The sequence below is a fragment of the Ammospiza caudacuta genome, chromosome 6, assembly GCF_027887145.1.
Source record: "Ammospiza caudacuta isolate bAmmCau1 chromosome 6, bAmmCau1.pri, whole genome shotgun sequence".
Lineage (NCBI taxonomy): Eukaryota > Metazoa > Chordata > Aves > Passeriformes > Passerellidae > Ammospiza > Ammospiza caudacuta.
Window position 1 is genome coordinate 57,700,103 of NC_080598.1, and position 21,281 is coordinate 57,721,383.

The 21,281-nt window shown below is 54.8% G+C and overlaps 1 protein-coding gene across 1 annotated transcript in view; it reads right to left on the reverse strand.

Annotated features, from left to right (window-relative positions):
• Positions 1 to 1,259: 1,259 nt before the first annotated feature.
• The window catches only part of AHNAK2 (AHNAK nucleoprotein 2), a 57,850-nt gene continuing 37,828 nt past the window's right edge, over positions 1,260 to 21,281 (reverse strand). The window contains exons 9-11 of the mRNA XM_058806613.1: positions 16,083 to 21,155; positions 10,053 to 15,125; positions 1,260 to 9,095 (exon numbers count right to left, since the gene is read on the reverse strand). Of these exons, the coding sequence (XP_058662596.1) occupies positions 2,214 to 9,095; positions 10,053 to 15,125; positions 16,083 to 21,155 (17,028 nt within the window). The 3' untranslated portion in view covers positions 1,260 to 2,213. The remainder of the gene's footprint in view (positions 9,096 to 10,052; positions 15,126 to 16,082; positions 21,156 to 21,281) is intronic.

The window sequence follows — 21,281 nt, forward strand, 5'->3', positions numbered from 1 at the left end:
AATAACCTCAATGTTTTTTCCATGTTTTGATCATCCCTTAAGTGGTTGAGCAATTGGACTGAATGATCATTGTGGGCCCCTTTCAATTAACTATTCTATCATGTTCTGTTCTATTCTAAATGTCTTTTAAGTGAAACAGGGTTAGATAAGATATGAGGAAAAATTCTTTACTGTGATGCTGCTGAGTCCCCGGCACAGGTTGCCCAGAGCAGCTGCAGCTGCCCCATCCCTGTCAGTGTTCAAGGCCAGGCTGGACTGGGATCTGAGCAAGCTGGGCCAGTGGAAGGCATCCCTGCCCATGGCAGGGGGTTAGATGGATGATCTTTAAGGTTCCTTCTGTCCCCTTAACATAACTATAATGAAGCATGTCTGCCCTTGTCATTCTGGAGACAGGATCTTGTGAGTGAAGTGGTAATTGCAGCCATCTTGGCCAAAGAGGCCACAGAGAAATTAAAATCTCAAAGGAGGAAAAGGAATAGCAAAACTTCAACTCTGGACAGGAGGAGAGCTGACTTCATGTTGCTCAGGGAACTAGTGAGTAAAGTCTCCCAGGAAAATGTTTTTGTATTTGAGGGGATTGTCCTGCTCTGCTCTGTGCTGGGGCAGCCTTGTCTGGAGTCCTGTGAGCAGTTTTGGGTGCCACAATAAAAATAAAGGCATTAGAGAGAGTCCAAAGGAGGCCACAGGGATGGTGAAGGGTCTGGAGGGGAAGCTGTATGAGGAGGAGTGGCTGAAGTCACTTGGTCTGTCCAGCCTGGAGGAGACTGAGGGGAGAGCTCAGTGTGGCCTTCAAATCCTCATGAGGGGAAGCAGAGGGGCAGGTGCCAACCTCTTCATTCTCATGGCCAGTGAAAAGACCTGAGGAAATGGCTGGAGCTGAGTCATGAGGGATTTAGGATGGATGTTAGGAAAAGGTTTTTCACCCAAAGGGTGTTTGAGCACTGGGACAGACTCCCCAGGGCAGCGGTCACAGCCCCAAGCATGACAGAGTTCAAGCAGCCTTTGTACAATGCTCTCACACACATGGAGGGAGCATTGGGGTGTCCTGTGCAGGGCCAGGAGTGGGATTCAAGGATCCTGACAGGTTCCTTCTGACCCAACATATTCTATGATTCAACTTTGAGTGAAAAGTCTCCATTACCCTTACATTAAGGAACTGTGCTGTCATTAAGTACATGCAAACTTTTACAAATTTAAGCTGGGATTTTCCAAATGAGAAATGTCAGTAACTCACGCCACTCAAGTTATTATTCATATAGTGAGTTTATTGTGAATTAAGAATACAGACAGTGCTTTAATGGTACATGTGAAGGCTGTCACATACACACCCTGGTTTTCATAGTGCACTTGAGAGAAGCGTTAATATAAACAAAGGAGCAAATAATTATATACACCTCCTTTCCCAGAAAATCTCTGAGGCAATTCCACCAGTGTGGCAGATCTTTCTAAGCATTTCACTATCCCATAAGTATATACATTAAAATTTATTTATCCACATTTGAATAATATTATTTGTAAGCATGTTTTATTTTGGTATCTTACAAACATGATTTAGTTACATGTTTTTTGGTCTTGAAATTATTCTGTTGGTTTTTGCTGTTCTTTTTTTTTTAATTATTGTAAGGCTAAATATGACGTGCCACAATAATAAAAGAATGAAAAGAGAGGAAGAGGCAAAGCATTAGTCTCTCTACACTAATATTTCATTTTTATTTTATATTTTAAAATGTTTGTGGAATATACATACTACCTTAGCTGAAATAAAGAAAAATATTTTAATAACAAAGCAAAAGTAGATCAGAAAGTTCCAAAATCTAAACAGGTAAGTATAGTTCTCATAATACTAGTTTAGAGCCCATTCTGGAAATAATGTGTAATCTAAACCTAACTGATGTGTTTTGAGAAGCCTCTTTAACAAGTCTCTTGGTATCGTTGAGCCTTTCAATGATTTACTTTCATGGTTCTGGTATCTACTCAGACTTTGCTCAACCTATGGGCTCATCTACACCTGTCATAATTGTTGCCCTTGGGGTAGATATGAAAAAATCATTTTTATTAGTGTACAATCTAGTACATCCATGTACTTGAAAATTTGTTCAAGTATTTACATGAATACCAACCTTGGCTTTTAATTTTCAGTAAGTAGAAAATTAGGAAAACATTCTTTTCTGTGGATGATTTTGTTTTCATTGAGGATTGAGAAAATACAACCTTCATTTGGCTGTATCTCCAACAATATTAGATTTACTATCTTTTTCTTCCTCCAACAAGATTAGTTCAGTTCTTGCTGAAGATGTCACAATAGATGAGGCCCCATCAATTTCAGCTTTTTCACCTTCTCCTATTTCTTTAGGTGATAAGCTTTCTTGTGCATCAAAAAACACATCTGGCTTATCTGTTGGGCTATCTTCATCCGAGAGTGTCCCCTCTTTATGACCCACCTCTTCTTTGTCAACAGACTTAGCCTTTTTGGAAGGAGATGTGAAACCAAGCTTGGGAAATCTAAACCATCCAGCTTTTTCAGCCTGCTTAGAGGAATCATCTGATGTGTCAGCGGGTTTCACATCTTCTGGAACTGATTTTTTTATTTCTGCTTTTGCATCTATGCTTGTTTCATCCCCAGAAGATGAAAAGCCAATACTTGGAAGCCAAAATTTAAATCTTCCAGGAGATCTTTTACTATCAGTCTTTTCTTTCTCATTGGTTATGTCTTTTTCTTCACCTTCCACTGCTTCAACTACATCTTCTTCTTCAGAGTCAGGAGCTTCAGTTATTCCCTCTGGTGATTTACCAGGAAAACTCTCATCAAGTTTACTGGAACCCTTTACTTCAGCAGCAGATGTTTTTAACTTTGACAGACTTACTTTTCCTCTAGATTCTTCAGACCCATGGTGTGGTTTGTCAGATAGTTTAAGCTCAGCACTGCCACTTCCCTGTGCTGCTACTCCAAAGCTTTCACCAGCACCTGTAGGTTTTCTCACTGATGCATCTCCTGTTGGAGATGGCTGCTGAACCTGCACATCTAAATCACTGTGAGATTCAGGCAACTTGGCCTTGAGCAACGAGAATCCCAAAGTAGCAGTTCTGACCTCTGATGACAGAATCTCTGACTCTTTCACTATTTCAGTAGTGTAAATCTCACACCGCTCAATAGCAACGTGTTCAGGTTCTACTTTTTCACTTACTTCTTGGCCCTCTATGTAAGACCAATGAATGTCTTGCCCTGCACTTGAAAGGAAGGACTCTATGGTAGCTGTCATTTGGGCTGTTTTAATGTCAGGTTCAGTCAGTGTCATAATTTTGCTTTTTGCTTTTTGAATACCCCACTCTACAGCTCCTGCTGTTTCTTCAGGGATAGCAGAGCTTGCTTGCAGTTGCACTATTTCAATGTCAGTACTAGATCCCTTTGGATCTGTTACTACTTTTGACAGTAAAACATCAGCCTCAATTGGGGGAGTTCTGAAAGTGAATCTTGGTATTTTTAGTTTGGGAATTCTTACACTTACTTCTGGAAGACCCTGCGTTTGGTCCACTGTTTCCCCTGTTACTCTGGCAGACGCTTCTATACAATCTAGACCTGGACTTTTCAGGCCAATTGATCCTTCTAGTTTTTGTAAGTGCATTTCTGCTGTGCCTCTTTCACTTTCAGGTGCTGAATCAGCTTCTGACTTTGGCAAATTGGTATCATCTTCAAACCCCTTGATTTCAGAATGCAACATTCCAAACCTTGGAATCTTAAACTTGTATGCTTTTATTTTACTTGTTTCTGCTCTGTCTTCTACTTGCACTTCCACTCCTGCAGACACATCTTTTTCAACACTCTTCACTCGAAATTTCATTTCAGGATCTACTCCAGTAATTTTTACATCTGTCTTCAATGTTGGAACTTCCACCTTTAGATCTTCCAGCTTAGCAGTAACATAAGTACCATCTTCTGATCCTTTTCCTGTAGACCATTCACACGTAGTCCTTTTTAATTGACTTTCTTCACCGTCTTTTCCTGTGATTTTCACCTCCTCCTTTATCTTTCCTTTTTTAATTGCTGCCTCTTTGTTTTGAATATCTAGCTCTTCCTTTGGAAGATTAACATCTATTCTCTTCTGTGTTGCATCCAGAGTAATTTCAGCTGATGACGGCTTGCATCCTACCCCTGATGTCTCTAACCTCATGGAACTTTCTACCTTTGGGACATTTATATCCTGTGATTTGCCTTTATGCTCTGGAGATGTCAGAGTACACGTAGGAAATCTATGTGTTGAACTCTTGTCTTTGTCAGTTTCTGAAGTGCTTGGGTATGATTTAGACAATTCTGCTGCAGACACTGTGATTTCTGAAGTATGTCCTTCAGCACTGCGCTTAACTACGTCTGCATAAGTTTCAGTTTTTGGAATACTCATTCTACTGTCTGTTCTTTCTGTGGATAATGAAATATCTCCTTCAATCTTTGGCAAGCTAATATTAGAGCTCTTCACAGAATCTTCTAATTTTTGAATCCCTTCTTTTCCAATAGTAATTTCAGCAACTGCATGTGGTAATGAGAAGGTATTTTCAGGAGCACTTGTTTCAGTTTGTACTTTAGCAGAAGGAATAGTTGCCTGAGCTTTTTCCATACTTCTTTCAATATCGGCATCACTTTTCTTTTCCTTTAAGGATGACCTGCCAAATCCAGGTATTCTGAATTTGGGCATTTTAAACCATCCTTGATGTTCTTCAGTCTGAACTTCTTCAGCTTTTATTTCATGTTCTTTTAATTTGATTTCCTTCTCCTCAAGACTCTCACTAACCCCTTCTGTCTTTGGTTTGGTGCTTATGTCTACCTTTGCATCTTCAATGCCACCTGTCAGAGCTTGGGGTGTTTTTATCTTACCATCAACTACTCCAGGATCTGACATGACAGATATAAGTTCTGATGCTGGAACTCCCACAGCAATGTCAGCAATTTCGTTTGTTGTTCTTAGTTGGGGTAGCTCAGCTTCTATTTTTGGAGAGCTGATCTCTGTCTCTGGGACTTTCCCTTTTGTTCGGGAGATTCCAAACTTTCCCTTCTGGAATCTGGGCATTTTAATCTTCCCTTCAGGACCTTCCAGTTTCACTTTTCTTCCATCCACAACTGATGAGCTTTCTGTTAATATATCAGGGTTCTTCAAATCAACTGAAGCTTCTCCTTTGGGGAGCTTAGTACCTGTTTTTTGAATGTTATATTCATTGGTAGAACTTATTTTTAAGTCAACCTGTTGAAAACTCCCCTCTGAGGGAGTTAAAGAAGCATCAATCTTTGCTGAGCTGACTGTTATTTCAGTTTTAGAGGCCTCAGTTTCTACTCTGGAAAACTCCAGAGTGTGAACCATAGTGTCAGCCAGTTTTATATTGATTTGTGCTCCTTCATCAGTCCCTTCAGGATGACATTTTTCTATATCAGGTATCTTAATAGAATCATCACCCTCTATTTCTCTTTTAGGAAGAGTAGCATCAGCTTCAACTTTTTGAGATTTTGGAACCTTGATCTTGGAGAGTGAAATTTTAGGCATGACAAATTGAGGCTTTTTAACTGGACTTTTTTGTTCAACTTTTCCTGCAGGTATTTCCAGATCAAGGTCTGGCCCACTACCTTGATCATCAGTTGCAGATTCTTTCACTTCCGTGTCTATTCTGCTTGACATGACAGCAAGCTTTTGGTCTTCCAAATTTGCTTCAGAATCAGATTTAACACTTGCTTCCTTCTTTGGTGACCAACTGAAGGATGGAAGTTTGAATTTGGGCATTTTGAAATGTCCTTCTTTCTCTTCTCCATCTCCATCTTGCTTTATTTCCCCCTTGATCTTTACTGCTGCATCTGAATCCTGAATATCACTGTCTGTTTTTGGAATAGGAATGTCAGCTGATGGAAGGTGAACATCAGCCTCTGATGTCTTACTGTCAGTTTTGGTAATTTTGGCTTCAGGACTGTAAGTCCTTGTTCCTGTGCCACATTCTACCTTCAAGTCTGGTCCTTCAACAGCAATGTCAGATATTTCTACTGTTGCTTTTAGTTGGGGAACTGTGACTTCTGATTTGGATTGGCCAACATCCTTTTCTGACCCTTTCCCTTTAGAAAGTGTAATTCCTACCTTTGGCATTTGGAATTTAGACATTTTTGTTTTCCCTTCAGAACCTCCAGCTTTTATCTCTACATCACCCACAGCAATTTCACTTGATGTTCTTTCAACACTTATGTCAGGACTCTTCACCTCAAGTGAACCTTCAGGTATCAACTTAATCTCTGAGGTGGGGAGGCTGGCACTAGCAGCAGCTGATTTCAGTGTCAGATCATCTCCTTCACAGGTAGGAACTTTGACCTCACCTGTAGGCATGCTAATATCCATCTCTATTTTGGGAGCTTTGGCTTCTGGTTTGGAAAATTCTGAAGTTGGGACTGTAACTTTAGGCACTTTTATTCCCAGTCCTGCAACTTCTCCACTACTTTCTTTCTCAGATTTCTGAATAAAAACACCTTCTTTTTCTTGTTTGGGTCCAGAAACATCAGTTTCCACTACAGGCAGAGAGACCTGTACTTTGTGGCCCTTAATTTTAGGGAATGAGATCTTTGGCATGGTAAATTGGGACTTCTTGGTTTTGGCCTTTTCACCATCTTTTTCTGTTGTGTCAAATTCTTCATGAAGGTATTGATTCTCAGGAGTAGGAAAAGTTAATTCAGATCCCATGTCTCCAGACAAAGTGGGTCCTTCCAGATGTTCCTCAACATGAGAAGGAGCGATAGCTTCTTTCTTTGGGGACCACCTAAATGAAGGCAGTTTCAATTTTGATGATTTAAATTTGTTTTCTTTCTCCTCAGTGCTCTTTTCTCCTGTAACTACTTCCTGTTCTGCCTTGCACTCTAAATCTGGGCCATGGATTTCTGCTTCTAAGTTTGGCAAGGTAACCTCCACGGGTGAGAGATTTGGATCCATTGTTGGTGCATCCAGAACAACTTCAAGTGAAGGCTTATGTACCTTTACACCAAGATGGGCATCAGATATTTGAGCTGGTTTTTCAATATCAGGACCAGTCATATCAGATGTTATCCTTCCCTTGGAAATTTCACTTTCCACATTGGAACCAATGTCACTTTCAGATGCTTTTCCCTTAGATCGAATTCTGAATTTTGGTTTTCGGAATTTAGGAATTTTAACTGTGACCTCTGTGTCAACCAAAGATATTTCAGCAGATGTGGTTTTGCTCTCTAGCTTTAAACCTCCTTGTTCCTCAGAACAATCTTCATTTAAAATTTCAAAATCTGAAAGATTTTCATCAGCAAGAGGTGCTATTTTTGATTCTGATTTGGTTAAATTAATTTGGTATTTAGTAAGAGTAGTATCCCCCTTTTGTAATGAGGACTCCAGATCAATTTTAGATGAAGTCACTTCAGACTTAGAGAAACCAATGCTAGGAACTCTGAATTTAGCACTTTTAGATGCTCCCTCCCCCTTAACATCAGAAAAACATTTAGGTTCAACAATCTCAGAAGGAACAGAAGACACTTCCTCAGTTGAAGGATAAAAAAGAGTTTCAGAAACAGAAACATCATATCCAGATTGGCTTTGTGCATGAGGTTTGAAACTTTTAGAAAGAGAAATTTTAGGCATTTTAAACAGAGAAGTTTTAGATTTACCAGCTTCCACCTCTTTATAAGAAGAAGAATCTAGGGCAACATCAAACCTTGGTGCTTCGATCTCAGACTCAGAAAATGATACATCCAGGAGGGCGGGTCCCGAGGGCAATGTCAATTGAGGCTCCGGGAGGCTGACGTCCACCTCGGCGGCCACGGTGCCCTTGGCCTCTCTGCTGCTGGACCAGCCAAAGGAAGGCATGCCGAACTTGGGCATCTTGAACTTGCCGTCCTTGGTCTTGGTGACCTCCTTCTCTGGCACTTTGGCTTCTCCTTCAAGACTAAGGCTGGCCTCGGGCGCCTGCAGGTCGACGCTGGCTTGTGGAAGAGTGACATCCACCTTGGGAGCTTTGATGTCAGCTTTGGGCATCTTGAGGGAGGGCTTCTCCAGCTTCACGCCAGTGCCCTCGGTTGAGGCCGTCACGGTGGCCGACGGCAGCTCAACCTCAGCGCTGGGCAGGCTGACCTCGGCTGTGGGCACCTCGGCCTTGGGGGAGGAGACTGTGAATTTGGGCTTGTCAAATTTGGGCATCTTGAGCTTGCCTTTCAGGCCCGTGCCTTCCAGCTCCAGCTTGCCCTCGGCGGAGGGAGCTTTGACATCTACGTCGGGCGCCTGGAGCTCGAGGGAGCCTTCAACGGAAGGCAGCTTGACATCGGGGGCCGTGACAGTGATGTCGGTGGCCTTGAGCTCTGCCTGCGGGAGGCTGACGTCTGCCTCCAGTTTGGGAGACTTGATGGTGGGCTTGGAGAAGACCACGCTGGGCACCTTGACTTTGGGCATGTGTATTTTCATGCCGCCACCCTCCGCTTTGCCAGCGGCCACCTCCAGGCTGGCTTCGGCCTCGGGGCCCTGCAGGGCGACTTCGCCCTCCAGGCCTTTGGGCAGCGAGACCTCGGCCTTGGGCAGGCTGACCTGTGCCTGGGGAGCTTTGACTTTGGGCAGCTTGACGCTGGGCATCTTGACGTCGGGCATCTTGAATCGGCCTTTCTCACCCTCTGCTGCTACCGTGCCCGTCTCCACGGTCACCTCCACACCGGGCGCTTGGATATCGGCCGCGGGCAGGGTCACCTCCACTTCGGCGGTTCCGGAAGGCACCGTCACCTGAGGCTCCGGGAGGCTGACGTCCACCTCGGCGGCCACGGTGCCCTTGGCCTCTCTGCTGCTGGACCAGCCAAAGGAAGGCATGCCGAACTTGGGCATCTTGAACTTGCCGTCCTTGGTCTTGGTGACCTCCTTCTCTGGCACTTTGGCTTCTCCTTCAAGACTAAGGCTGGCCTCGGGCGCCTGCAGGTCGACGCTGGCTTGTGGAAGAGTGACATCGACGGAGGGCAGAGTGACGTCCACCTTGGGAGCTTTGATGTCAGCTGTGGGCATCTTGAGGGAGGGCTTCTCCAGCTTCAGGCCAGTGCCCTCGGTTGAGGCCGTCATGGTGGCCGATGGCAGCTCAACCTCAGCGCTGGGCAGGCTGACCTCGGCTGTGGGCACCTCGGCCTTGGGGGAGGAGACTGTGAATTTGGGCTTGTCAAATTTGGGCATCTTGAGCTTGCCTTTCAGGCCCGTGCCTTCCAGCTCCGGCTTGCCCTCGGCGGAGGGAGCTTTGACATCTATGTCGATCGCCTGGAGCTCGAGGGAGCCTTCAACGGAGGGCAGCTTGACATCGGGGGCCGTGACAGTGATGTCGGTGGCCTTGAGCTCTGCCTGCGGGAGGCTGGCGTCTGCCTCCAGTTTGGGAGACTTGATGGTGGGCTTGGAGAAGACCACGCTGGGCACCTTGACTTTGGGCATGTGTATTTTCATGCCGCCGCCCTCCGCTTTGCCAGCGGCCACCTCCAGGCTGGCTTCGGCCTCGGGGCCCTGCAGGGCGACTTCGCCCTCCAGGCCTTTGGGCAGCGAGACCTCGGCCTTGGGCAGGCTGACCTGTGCCTGGGGAGCTTTGACTTTGGGCAGCTTGACGCTGGGCATCTTGACGTCGGGCATCTTGAATCGGTCTTTCTCACCCTCTGCTGCTACCGTGCCCGTCTCCACGGTCACCTCCACACCGGGCGCTTGGATATCGGCCGCGGGCAGGGTCACCTCCACTTCGGCGGTTCCGGAAGGCACCGTCACCTGAGGCTCCGGGAGGCTGACGTCCACCTCGGCGGCCACGGTGCCCTTGGCCTCTCTGCTGCTGGACCAGCCAAAGGAAGGCATGCCGAACTTGGGCATCTTGAACTTGCCGTCCTTGGTCTTGGTGACCTCCTTCTCTGGCACTTTGGCTTCTCGTTCAAGACTAAGGCTGGCCTCGGGCGCCTGCAGGTCGACGCTGGCTTGTGGAAGAGTGACATCGACGGAGGGCAGAGTGACGTCCACCTTGGGAGCTTTGATGTCAGCTGTGGGCATCTTGAGGGAGGGCTTCTCCAGCTTCACGCCAGTGCCCTCGGTTGAGGCCGTCACGGTGGCCGACGGCAGCTCAACCTCAGCGCTGGGCAGGCTGACCTCGGCTGTGGGCACCTCGGCCTTGGGGGAGGAGACTGTGAATTTGGGCTTGTCAAATTTGGGCATCTTGAGCTTGCCTTTCAGGCCCGTGCCTTCCAGCTCCGGCTTGCCCTCGGCGGAGGGAGCTTTGACATCTATGTCGATCGCCTGGAGCTCGAGGGAGCCTTCAACGGAGGGCAGCTTGACATCGGGGGCCGTGACAGTGATGTCGGTGGCCTTGAGCTCTGCCTGCGGGAGGCTGGCGTCTGCCTCCAGTTTGGGAGACTTGATGGTGGGCTTGGAGAAGACCACGCTGGGCACCTTGACTTTGGGCATGTGTATTTTCATGCCGCCGCCCTCCGCTTTGCCAGCGGCCACCTCCAGGCTGGCTTCGGCCTCGGGGCCCTGCAGGGCGACTTCGCCCTCCAGGCCTTTGGGCAGCGAGACCTCGGCCTTGGGCAGGCTGACCTGTGCCTGGGGAGCTTTGACTTTGGGCAGCTTGACGCTGGGCATCTTGACGTCGGGCATCTTGAATCGGTCTTTCTCACCCTCTGCTGCTACCGTGCCCGTCTCCACGGTCACCTCCACACCGGGCGCTTGGATATCGGCCGTGGGCAGGGTCACCTCCACTTCGGCGGTTCCGGAAGGCACCGTCACCTGAGGCTCCGGGAGGCTGACGTCCACCTCGGCGGCCACGGTGCCCTTGGCCTCTCTGCTGCTGGACCAGCCAAAGGAAGGCATGCCGAACTTGGGCATCTTGAACTTGCCGTCCTTGGTCTTGGTGACCTCCTTCTCTGGCACTTTGGCTTCTCCTTCAAGACTAAGGCTGGCCTTGGGCGCCTGCAGGTCGACGCTGGCTTGTGGAAGAGTGACATCGACGGAGGGCAGAGTGACGTCCACCTTGGGAGCTTTGATGTCAGCTTTGGGCATCTTGAGGGAGGGCTTCTCCAGCTTCACGCCAGTGCCCTCGGTTGAGGCCGTCACGGTGGCCGACGGCAGCTCAACCTCAGCGCTGGGCAGGCTGACCTCGGCTGTGGGCACCTCGGCCTTGGGGGAGGAGACTGTGAATTTGGGCTTGTCAAATTTGGGCATCTTGAGCTTGCCTTTCAGGCCCGTGCCTTCCAGCTCCAGCTTGCCCTCGGCGGAGGGAGCTTTGACATCTACGTCGGGCGCCTGGAGCTCGAGGGAGCCTTCAACGGAGGGCAGCTTGACATCGGGGGCCGTGACAGTGATGTCGGTGGCCTTGAGCTCTGCCTGCGGGAGGCTGGCGTCTGCCTCCAGTTTGGGAGACTTGATGGTGGGCTTGGAGAAGACCACGCTGGGCACCTTGACTTTGGGCATGTGTATTTTCATGCCGCCGCCCTCCGCTTTGCCAGCGGCCACCTCCAGGCTGGCTTCGGCCTCGGGGCCCTGCAGGGCGACTTCGCCCTCCAGGCCTTTGGGCAGCGAGACCTCGGCCTTGGGCAGGCTGACCTGTGCCTGGGGAGCTTTGACTTTGGGCAGCTTGACGCTGGGCATCTTGACGTCGGGCATCTTGAATCGGCCTTTCTCACCCTCTGCTGCTACCGTGCCCGTCTCCACGGTCACCTCCACACCGGGCGCTTGGATATCGGCCGCGGGCAGGGTCACCTCCACTTCGGCGGTTCCGGAAGGCACCGTCACCTGAGGCTCCGGGAGGCTGACGTCCACCTCGGCGGCCACGGTGCCCTTGGCCTCTCTGCTGCTGGACCAGCCAAAGGAAGGCATGCCGAACTTGGGCATCTTGAACTTGCCGTCCTTGGTCTTGGTGACCTCCTTCTCTGGCACTTTGGCTTCTCCTTCAAGACTAAGGCTGGCCTCGGGCGCCTGCAGGTCGACGCTGGCTTGTGGAAGAGTGACATCGACGGAGGGCAGAGTGACGTCCACCTTGGGAGCTTTGATGTCAGCTGTGGGCATCTTGAGGGAGGGCTTCTCCAGCTTCAGGCCAGTGCCCTCGGTTGAGGCCGTCACGGTGGCCGACGGCAGCTCAACCTCAGCGCTGGGCAGGCTGACCTCGGCTGTGGGCACCTTGGCCTTGGGGGAGGAGACTGTGAATTTGGGCTTGTCAAATTTGGGCATCTTGAGCTTGCCTTTCAGGCCCGTGCCTTCCAGCTCCAGCTTGCCCTCGGCGGAGGGAGCTTTGACATCTACGTCGATCGCCTGGAGCTCGAGGGAGCCTTCAACGGAAGGCAGCTTGACATCGGGGGCCGTGACAGTGATGTCGGTGGCCTTGAGCTCTGCCTGCGGGAGGCTGGCGTCTGCCTCCAGTTTGGGAGACTTGATGGTGGGCTTGGAGAAGACCACGCTGGGCACCTTGACTTTGGGCATGTGTATTTTCATGCCGCCGCCCTCCGCTTTGCCAGCGGCCACCTCCAGGCTGGCTTCGGCCTCGGGGCCCTGCAGGGCGACTTCGCCCTCCAGGCCTTTGGGCAGCGAGACCTCGGCCTTGGGCAGGCTGACCTGTGCCTGGGGAGCTTTGACTTTGGGCAGCTTGACGCTGGGCATCTTGACGTCGGGCATCTTGAATCGGCCTTTCTCACCCTCTGCTGCTACCGTGCCCGTCTCCACGGTCACCTCCACACCGGGCGCTTGGATATCGGCCGCGGGCAGGGTCACCTCCACTTCGGCGGTTCCGGAAGGCACCGTCACCTGAGGCTCCGGGAGGCTGACGTCCACCTCGGCGGCCACGGTGCCCTTGGCCTCTCTGCTGCTGGACCAGCCAAAGGAAGGCATGCCGAACTTGGGCATCTTGAACTTGCCGTCCTTGGTCTTGGTGACCTCCTTCTCTGGCACTTTGGCTTCTCCTTCAAGACTAAGGCTGGCCTCGGGCGCCTGCAGGTCGACGCTGGCTTGTGGAAGAGTGACATCGACGGAGGGCAGAGTGACGTCCACCTTGGGAGCTTTGATGTCAGCTGTGGGCATCTTGAGGGAGGGCTTCTCCAGCTTCAGGCCAGTGCCCTCGGTTGAGGCCGTCACGGTGGCCGACGGCAGCTCAACCTCAGCGCTGGGCAGGCTGACCTTGGCTGTGGGCACCTTGGCCTTGGGGGAGGAGACTGTGAATTTGGGCTTGTCAAATTTGGGCATCTTGAGCTTGCCTTTCAGGCCCGTGCCTTCCAGCTCCAGCTTGCCCTCGGCGGAGGGAGCTTTGACATCTACGTCGGGCGCCTGGAGCTCGAGGGAGCCTTCAACGGAGGGCAGCTTGACATCGGGGGCCGTGACAGTGATGTCGGTGGCCTTGAGCTCTGCCTGCGGGAGGCTGGCGTCTGCCTCCAGTTTGGGAGACTTGATGGTGGGCTTGGAGAAGACCACGCTGGGCACCTTGACTTTGGGCATGTGTATTTTCATGCCGCCGCCCTCCGCTTTGCCAGCGGCCACCTCCAGGCTGGCTTCGGCCTCGGGGCCCTGCAGGGCGACTTCGCCCTCCAGGCCTTTGGGCAGCGAGACCTCGGCCTTGGGCAGGCTGACCTGTGCCTGGGGAGCTTTGACTTTGGGCAGCTTGACGCTGGGCATCTTGACGTCGGGCATCTTGAATCGGCCTTTCTCACCCTCTGCTGCTACCGTGCCCGTCTCCACGGTCACCTCCACACCGGGCGCTTGGATATCGGCCGCGGGCAGGGTCACCTCCACTTCGGCGGTTCCGGAAGGCACCGTCACCTGAGGCTCCGGGAGGCTGACGTCCACCTCGGCGGCCACGGTGCCCTTGGCCTCTCTGCTGCTGGACCAGCCAAAGGAAGGCATGCCGAACTTGGGCATCTTGAACTTGCCGTCCTTGGTCTTGGTGACCTCCTTCTCTGGCACTTTGGCTTCTCCTTCAAGACTAAGGCTGGCCTCGGGCGCCTGCAGGTCGACGCTGGCTTGTGGAAGAGTGACATCGACGGAGGGCAGAGTGACGTCCACCTTGGGAGCTTTGATGTCAGCTGTGGGCATCTTGAGGGAGGGCTTCTCCAGCTTCAGGCCAGTGCCCTCGGTTGAGGCCGTCACGGTGGCCGACGGCAGCTCAACCTCAGCGCTGGGCAGGCTGACCTCGGCTGTGGGCACCTTGGCCTTGGGGGAGGAGACTGTGAATTTGGGCTTGTCAAATTTGGGCATCTTGAGCTTGCCTTTCAGGCCCGTGCCTTCCAGCTCCAGCTTGCCCTCGGCGGAGGGAGCTTTGACATCTACGTCGATCGCCTGGAGCTCGAGGGAGCCTTCAACGGAGGGCAGCTTGACATCGGGGGCCGTGACAGTGATGTCGGTGGCCTTGAGCTCTGCCTGCGGGAGGCTGGCGTCTGCCTCCAGTTTGGGAGACTTGATGGTGGGCTTGGAGAAGACCACGCTGGGCACCTTGACTTTGGGCATGTGTATTTTCATGCCGCCGCCCTCCGCTTTGCCAGCGGCCACCTCCAGGCTGGCTTCGGCCTCGGGGCCCTGCAGGGCGACTTCGCCCTCCAGGCCTTTGGGCAGCGAGACCTCGGCCTTGGGCAGGCTGACCTGTGCCTGGGGAGCTTTGACTTTGGGCAGCTTGACGCTGGGCATCTTGACGTCGGGCATCTTGAATCGGCCTTTCTCACCCTCTGCTGCTACCGTGCCCGTCTCCACGGTCACCTCCACACCGGGCGCTTGGATATCGGCCGCGGGCAGGGTCACCTCCACTTCGGCGGTTCCGGAAGGCACCGTCACCTGAGGCTCCGGGAGGCTGACGTCCACCTCGGCGGCCACGGTGCCCTTGGCCTCTCTGCTGCTGGACCAGCCAAAGGAAGGCATGCCGAACTTGGGCATCTTGAACTTGCCGTCCTTGGTCTTGGTGACCTCCTTCTCTGGCACTTTGGCTTCTCCTTCAAGACTAAGGCTGGCCTCGGGCGCCTGCAGGTCGACGCTGGCTTGTGGAAGAGTGACATCGACGGAGGGCAGAGTGACGTCCACCTTGGGAGCTTTGATGTCAGCTGTGGGCATCTTGAGGGAGGGCTTCTCCAGCTTCAGGCCAGTGCCCTCGGTTGAGGCCGTCACGGTGGCCGACGGCAGCTCAACCTCAGCGCTGGGCAGGCTGACCTCGGCTGTGGGCACCTTGGCCTTGGGGGAGGAGACTGTGAATTTGGGCTTGTCAAATTTGGGCATCTTGAGCTTGCCTTTCAGGCCCGTGCCTTCCAGCTCCAGCTTGCCCTCGGCGGAGGGAGCTTTGACATCTACGTCGATCGCCTGGAGCTCGAGGGAGCCTTCAACGGAGGGCAGCTTGACATCGGGGGCCGTGACAGTGATGTCGGTGGCCTTGAGCTCTGCCTGCGGGAGGCTGGCGTCTGCCTCCAGTTTGGGAGACTTGATGGTGGGCTTGGAGAAGACCACGCTGGGCACCTTGACTTTGGGCATGTGTATTTTCATGCCGCCGCCCTCCGCTTTGCCAGCGGCCACCTCCAGGCTGGCTTCGGCCTCGGGGCCCTGCAGGGCGACTTCGCCCTCCAGGCCTTTGGGCAGCGAGACCTCGGCCTTGGGCAGGCTGACCTGTGCCTGGGGAGCTTTGACTTTGGGCAGCTTGACGCTGGGCATCTTGACGTCGGGCATCTTGAATCGGCCTTTCTCACCCTCTGCTGCTACCGTGCCCGTCTCCACGGTCACCTCCACACCGGGCGCTTGGATATCGGCCGCGGGCAGGGTCACCTCCACTTCGGCGGTTCCGGAAGGCACCGTCACCTGAGGCTCCGGGAGGCTGACGTCCACCTCGGCGGCCACGGTGCCCTTGGCCTCTCTGCTGCTGGACCAGCCAAAGGAAGGCATGCCGAACTTGGGCATCTTGAACTTGCCGTCCTTGGTCTTGGTGACCTCCTTCTCTGGCACTTTGGCTTCTCCTTCAAGACTAAGGCTGGCCTTGGGCGCCTGCAGGTCGACGCTGGCTTGTGGAAGAGTGACATCGACGGAGGGCAGAGTGACATCCACCTTGGGAGCTTTGATGTCAGCTTTGGGCATCTTGAGGGAGGGCTTCTCCAGCTTCACGCCAGTGCCCTCGGTTGAGGCCGTCACGGTGGCCGACGGCAGCTCAACCTCAGCGCTGGGCAGGCTGACCTCGGCTGTGGGCACCTCGGCCTTGGGGGAGGAGACTGTGAATTTGGGCTTGTCAAATTTGGGCATCTTGAGCTTGCCTTTCAGGCCCGTGCCTTCCAGCTCCAGCTTGCCCTCGGCGGAGGGAGCTTTGACATCTACGTCGGGCGCCTGGAGCTCGAGGGAGCCTTCAACGGAGGGCAGCTTGACATCGGGGGCCGTGACAGTGATGTCGGTGGCCTTGAGCTCTGCCTGCGGGAGGCTGACGTCTGCCTCCAGTTTGGGAGACTTGATGGTGGGCTTGGAGAAGACCACGCTGGGCACCTTGACTTTGGGCATGTGTATTTTCATGCCGCCGCCCTCCGCTTTGCCAGCGGCCACCTCCAGGCTGGCTTCGGCCTCGGGGCCCTGCAGGGCGACTTCGCCCTCCAGGCCTTTGGGCAGCGAGACCTCGGCCTTGGGCAGGCTGACCTGTGCCTGGGGAGCTTTGACTTTGGGCAGCTTGACGCTGGGCATCTTGACGTCGGGCATCTTGAATCGGCCTTTCTCACCCTCTGCTGCTACCGTGCCCGTCTCCACGGTCACCTCCACACCGGGCGCTTGGATATCGGCCGCGGGCAGGGTCACCTCCACTTCGGCGGTTCCGGAAGGCACCGTCACCTGAGGCTCCGGGAGGCTGACGTCCACCTCGGCGGCCACGGTGCCCTTGGCCTCTCTGCTGCTGGACCAGCCAAAGGAAGGCATGCCGAACTTGGGCATCTTGAACTTGCCGTCCTTGGTCTTGGTGACCTCCTTCTCTGGCACTTTGGCTTCTCCTTCAAGACTAAGGCTGGCCTCGGGCGCCTGCAGGTCGACGCTGGCTTGTGGAAGAGTGACATCGACGGAGGGCAGAGTGACGTCCACCTTGGGAGCTTTGATGTCAGCTTTGGGCATCTTGAGGGAGGGCTTCTCCAGCTTCATGCCAGTGCCCTCGGTTGAGGCCGTCACGGTGGCCGACGGCAGCTCAACCTCAGCGCTGGGCAGGCTGACCTCGGCTGTGGGCACCTCGGCCTTGGGGGAGGAGACTGTGAATTTGGGCTTGTCAAATTTGGGCATCTTGAGCTTGCCTTTCAGGCCCGTGCCTTCCAGCTCCAGCTTGCCCTCGGCGGAGGGAGCTTTGACATCTACGTCGATCGCCTGGAGCTCGAGGGAGCCTTCAACGGAGGGCAGCTTGACATCGGGGGCCGTGACAGTGATGTCGGTGGCCTTGAGCTCTGCCTGCGGGAGGCTGGCGTCTGCCTCCAGTTTGGGAGACTTGATGGTGGGCTTGGAGAAGACCACGCTGGGCACCTTGACTTTGGGCATGTGTATTTTCATGCCGCCGCCCTCCGCTTTGCCAGCGGCCACCTCCAGGCTGGCTTCGGCCTCGGGGCCCTGCAGGGCGACTTCGCCCTCCAGGCCTTTGGGCAGCGAGACCTCGGCCTTGGGCAGGCTGACCTGTGCCTGGGGAGCTTTGACTTTGGGCAGCTTGACGCTGGGCATCTTGACGTCGGGCATCTTGAATCGGCCTTTCTCACCCTCTGCTGCTACCGTGCCCGTCTCCACGGTCACCTCCACACCGGGCGCTTGGATATCGGCCGCGGGCAGGGTCACCTCCACTTCGGCGGTTCCGGAAGGCACCGTCACCTGAGGCTCCGGGAGGCTGACGTCCACCTCGGCGGCCACGGTGCCCTTGGCCTCTCTGCTGCTGGACCAGCCAAAGGAAGGCATGCCGAACTTGGGCATCTTGAACTTGCCGTCCTTGGTCTTGGTGACCTCCTTCTCTGGCACTTTGGCTTCTCCTTCAAGACTAAGGCTGGCCTCGGGCGCCTGCAGGTCGACGCTGGCTTGTGGAAGAGTGACATCGACGGAGGGCAGAGTGACGTCCACCTTGGGAGCTTTGATGTCAGCTTTGGGCATCTTGAGGGAGGGCTTCTCCAGCTTCACGCCAGTGCCCTCGGTTGAGGCCGTCACGGTGGCCGACGGCAGCTCAACCTCAGCGCTGGGCAGGCTGACCTCGGCTGTGGGCACCTCGGCCTTGGGGGAGGAGACTGTGAATTTGGGCTTGTCAAATTTGGGCATCTTGAGCTTGCCTTTCAGGCCCGTGCCTTCCAGCTCCAGCTTGCCCTCGGCGGAGGGAGCTTTGACATCTACGTCGGGCGCCTGGAGCTCGAGGGAGCCTTCAACGGAGGGCAGCTTGACATCGGGGGCCGTGACAGTGATGTCGGTGGCCTTGAGCTCTGCCTGCGGGAGGCTGACGTCTGCCTCCAGTTTGGGAGACTTGATGGTGGGCTTGGAGAAGACCACGCTGGGCACCTTGACTTTGGGCATGTGTATTTTCATGCCGCCGCCCTCCGCTTTGCCAGCGGCCACCTCCAGGCTGGCTTCGGCCTCGGGGCCCTGCAGGGCGACTTCGCCCTCCAGGCCTTTGGGCAGCGAGACCTCGGCCTTGGGCAGGCTGACCTGTGCCTGGGGAGCTTTGACTTTGGGCAGCTTGACGCTGGGCATCTTGACGTCGGGCATCTTGAATCGGCCTTTCTCACCCTCTGCTGCTACCGTGCCCGTCTCCACGGTCACCTCCACACCGGGCGCTTGGATATCGGCCGCGGGCAGGGTTACCTCCACTTCGGCGGTTCCGGAAGGCACCGTCACCTGAGGCTCCGGGAGGCTGACGTCCACCTCGGCGGCCACGGTGCCCTTGGCCTCTCTGCTGCTGGACCAGCCAAAGGAAGGCATGCCGAACTTGGGCATCTTGAACTTGCCGTCCTTGGTCTTGGTGACCTCCTTCTCTGGCACTTTGGCTTCTCCTTCAAGACTAAGGCTGGCCTCGGGCGCCTGCAGGTCGACGCTGGCTTGTGGAAGAGTGACATCGACGGAGGGCAGAGTGACGTCCACCTTGGGAGCTTTGATGTCAGCTTTGGGCATCTTGAGGGAGGGCTTCTCCAGCTTCACGCCAGTGCCCTCGGTTGAGGCCGTCACGGTGGCCGACGGCAGCTCAACCTCAGCGCTGGGCAGGCTGACCTCGGCTGTGGGCACCTCGGCCTTGGGGGAGGAGACTGTGAATTTGGGCTTGTCAAATTTGGGCATCTTGAGCTTGCCTTTCAGGCCCGTGCCTTCCAGCTCCAGCTTGCCCTCGGCGGAGGGAGCTTTGACATCTACGTCGGGCGCCTGGAGCTCGAGGGAGCCTTCAACGGAGGGCAGCTTGACATCGGGGGCCGTGACAGTGATGTCAGTGGCCTTGAGCTCTGCCTGCGGGAGGCTGACGTCTGCCTCCAGTTTGGGAGACTTGATGGTGGGCTTGGAGAAGACCACGCTGGGCACCTTGACTTTGGGCATGTGTATTTTCATGCCGCCGCCCTCCGCTTTGCCAGCGGCCACCTCCAGGCTGGCTTCGGCCTCGGGGCCCTGCAGGGCGACTTCGCCCTCCAGGCCTTTGGGCAGCGAGACCTCGGCCTTGGGCAGGCTGACCTGTGCCTGGGGAGCTTTGACTTTGGGCAGCTTGACGCTGGGCATCTTGACGTCGGGCATCTTGAATCGGCCTTTCTCACCCTCTGCTGCTACCGTGCCCGTCTCCACGGTCACCTCCACACCGGGCGCTTGGATATCGGCCGCGGGCAGGGTCACCTCCACTTCGGCGGTTCCGGAAGGCACCGTCACCTGAGGCTCCGGGAGGCTGACGTCCACCTCGGCGGCCACGGTGCCCTTGGCCTCTCTGCTGCTGGACCAGCCAAAGGAAGGCATGCCGAACTTGGGCATCTTGAACTTGCCGTCCTTGGTCTTGGTGACCTCCTTCTCTGGCACTTTGGCTTCTCCTTCAAGACTAAGGCTGGCCTCGGGCGCCTGCAGGTCGACGCTGGCTTGTGGAAGAGTGACATCGACGGAGGGCAGAGTGACGTCCACCTTGGGAGCTTTGATGTCAGCTTTGGGCATCTTGAGGGAGGGCTTCTCCAGCTTCACGCCAGTGCCCTCGGTTGAGGCCGTCACGGTGGCCGATGGCAGCTCAACCTCAGCGCTGGGCAGGCTGACCTCGGCTGTGGGCACCTCGGCCTTGGGGGAGGAGACTGTGAATTTGGGCTTGTCAAATTTGGGCATCTTGAGCTTGCCTTTCAGGCCCGTGCCTTCCAGCTCCAGCTTGCCCTCGGCGGAGGGAGCTTTGACATCTACGTCGATCGCCTGGAGCTCGAGGGAGCCTTCAACGGAGGGCAGCTTGACATCGGGGGCCGTGACAGTGATGTCGGTGGCCTTGAGCTCTGCCTGCGGGAGGCTGGCGTCTGCCTCCAGTTTGGGAGACTTGATGGTGGGCTTGGAGAAGACCACGCTGGGCACCTTGACTTTGGGCATGTGTATTTTCATGCCGCCGCCCTCCGCTTTGCCAGCGGCCACCTCCAGGCTGGCTTCGGCCTCGGGGCCCTGCAGGGCGACTTCGCCCTCCAGGCCTTTGGGCAGCGAGACCTCGGCCTTGGGCAGGCTGACCTGTGCCTGGGGAGCTTTGACTTTGGGCAGCTTGACGCTGGGCATCTTGACGTCGGGCATCTTGAATCGGCCTTTCTCACCCTCTGCTGCTACCGTGCCCGTCTCCACGGTCACCTCCACACCGGGCGCTTGGATATCGGCCGCGGGCAGGGTCACCTCCACTTCGGCGGTTCCGGAAGGCACCGTCACCTGAGGCTCCGGGAGGCTGACGTCCACCTCGGCGGCCACGGTGCCCTTGGCCTCTCTGCTGCTGGACCAGCCAAAGGAAGGCATGCCGAACTTGGGCATCTTGAACTTGCCGTCCTTGGTCTTGGTGACCTCCTTCTCTGGCACTTTGGCTTCTCCTTCAAGACTAAGGCTGGCCTCGGGCGCCTGCAGGTCGACGCTGGCTTGTGGAAGAGTGACATCGACGGAGGGCAGAGTGACGTCCACCTTGGGAGCTTTGATGTCTGCTTTGGGCATCTTGAGGGAGGGCTTCTCCAGCTTCACGCCAGTGCCCTCGGTTGAGGCCGTCACGGTGGCCGACGGCAGCTCAACCTCAGCGCTGGGCAGGCTGACCTCGGCTGTGGGCACCTCGGCCTTGGGGGAGGAGACTGTGAATTTGGGCTTGTCAAATTTGGGCATCTTGAGCTTGCCTTTCAGGCCCGTGCCTTCCAGCTCCAG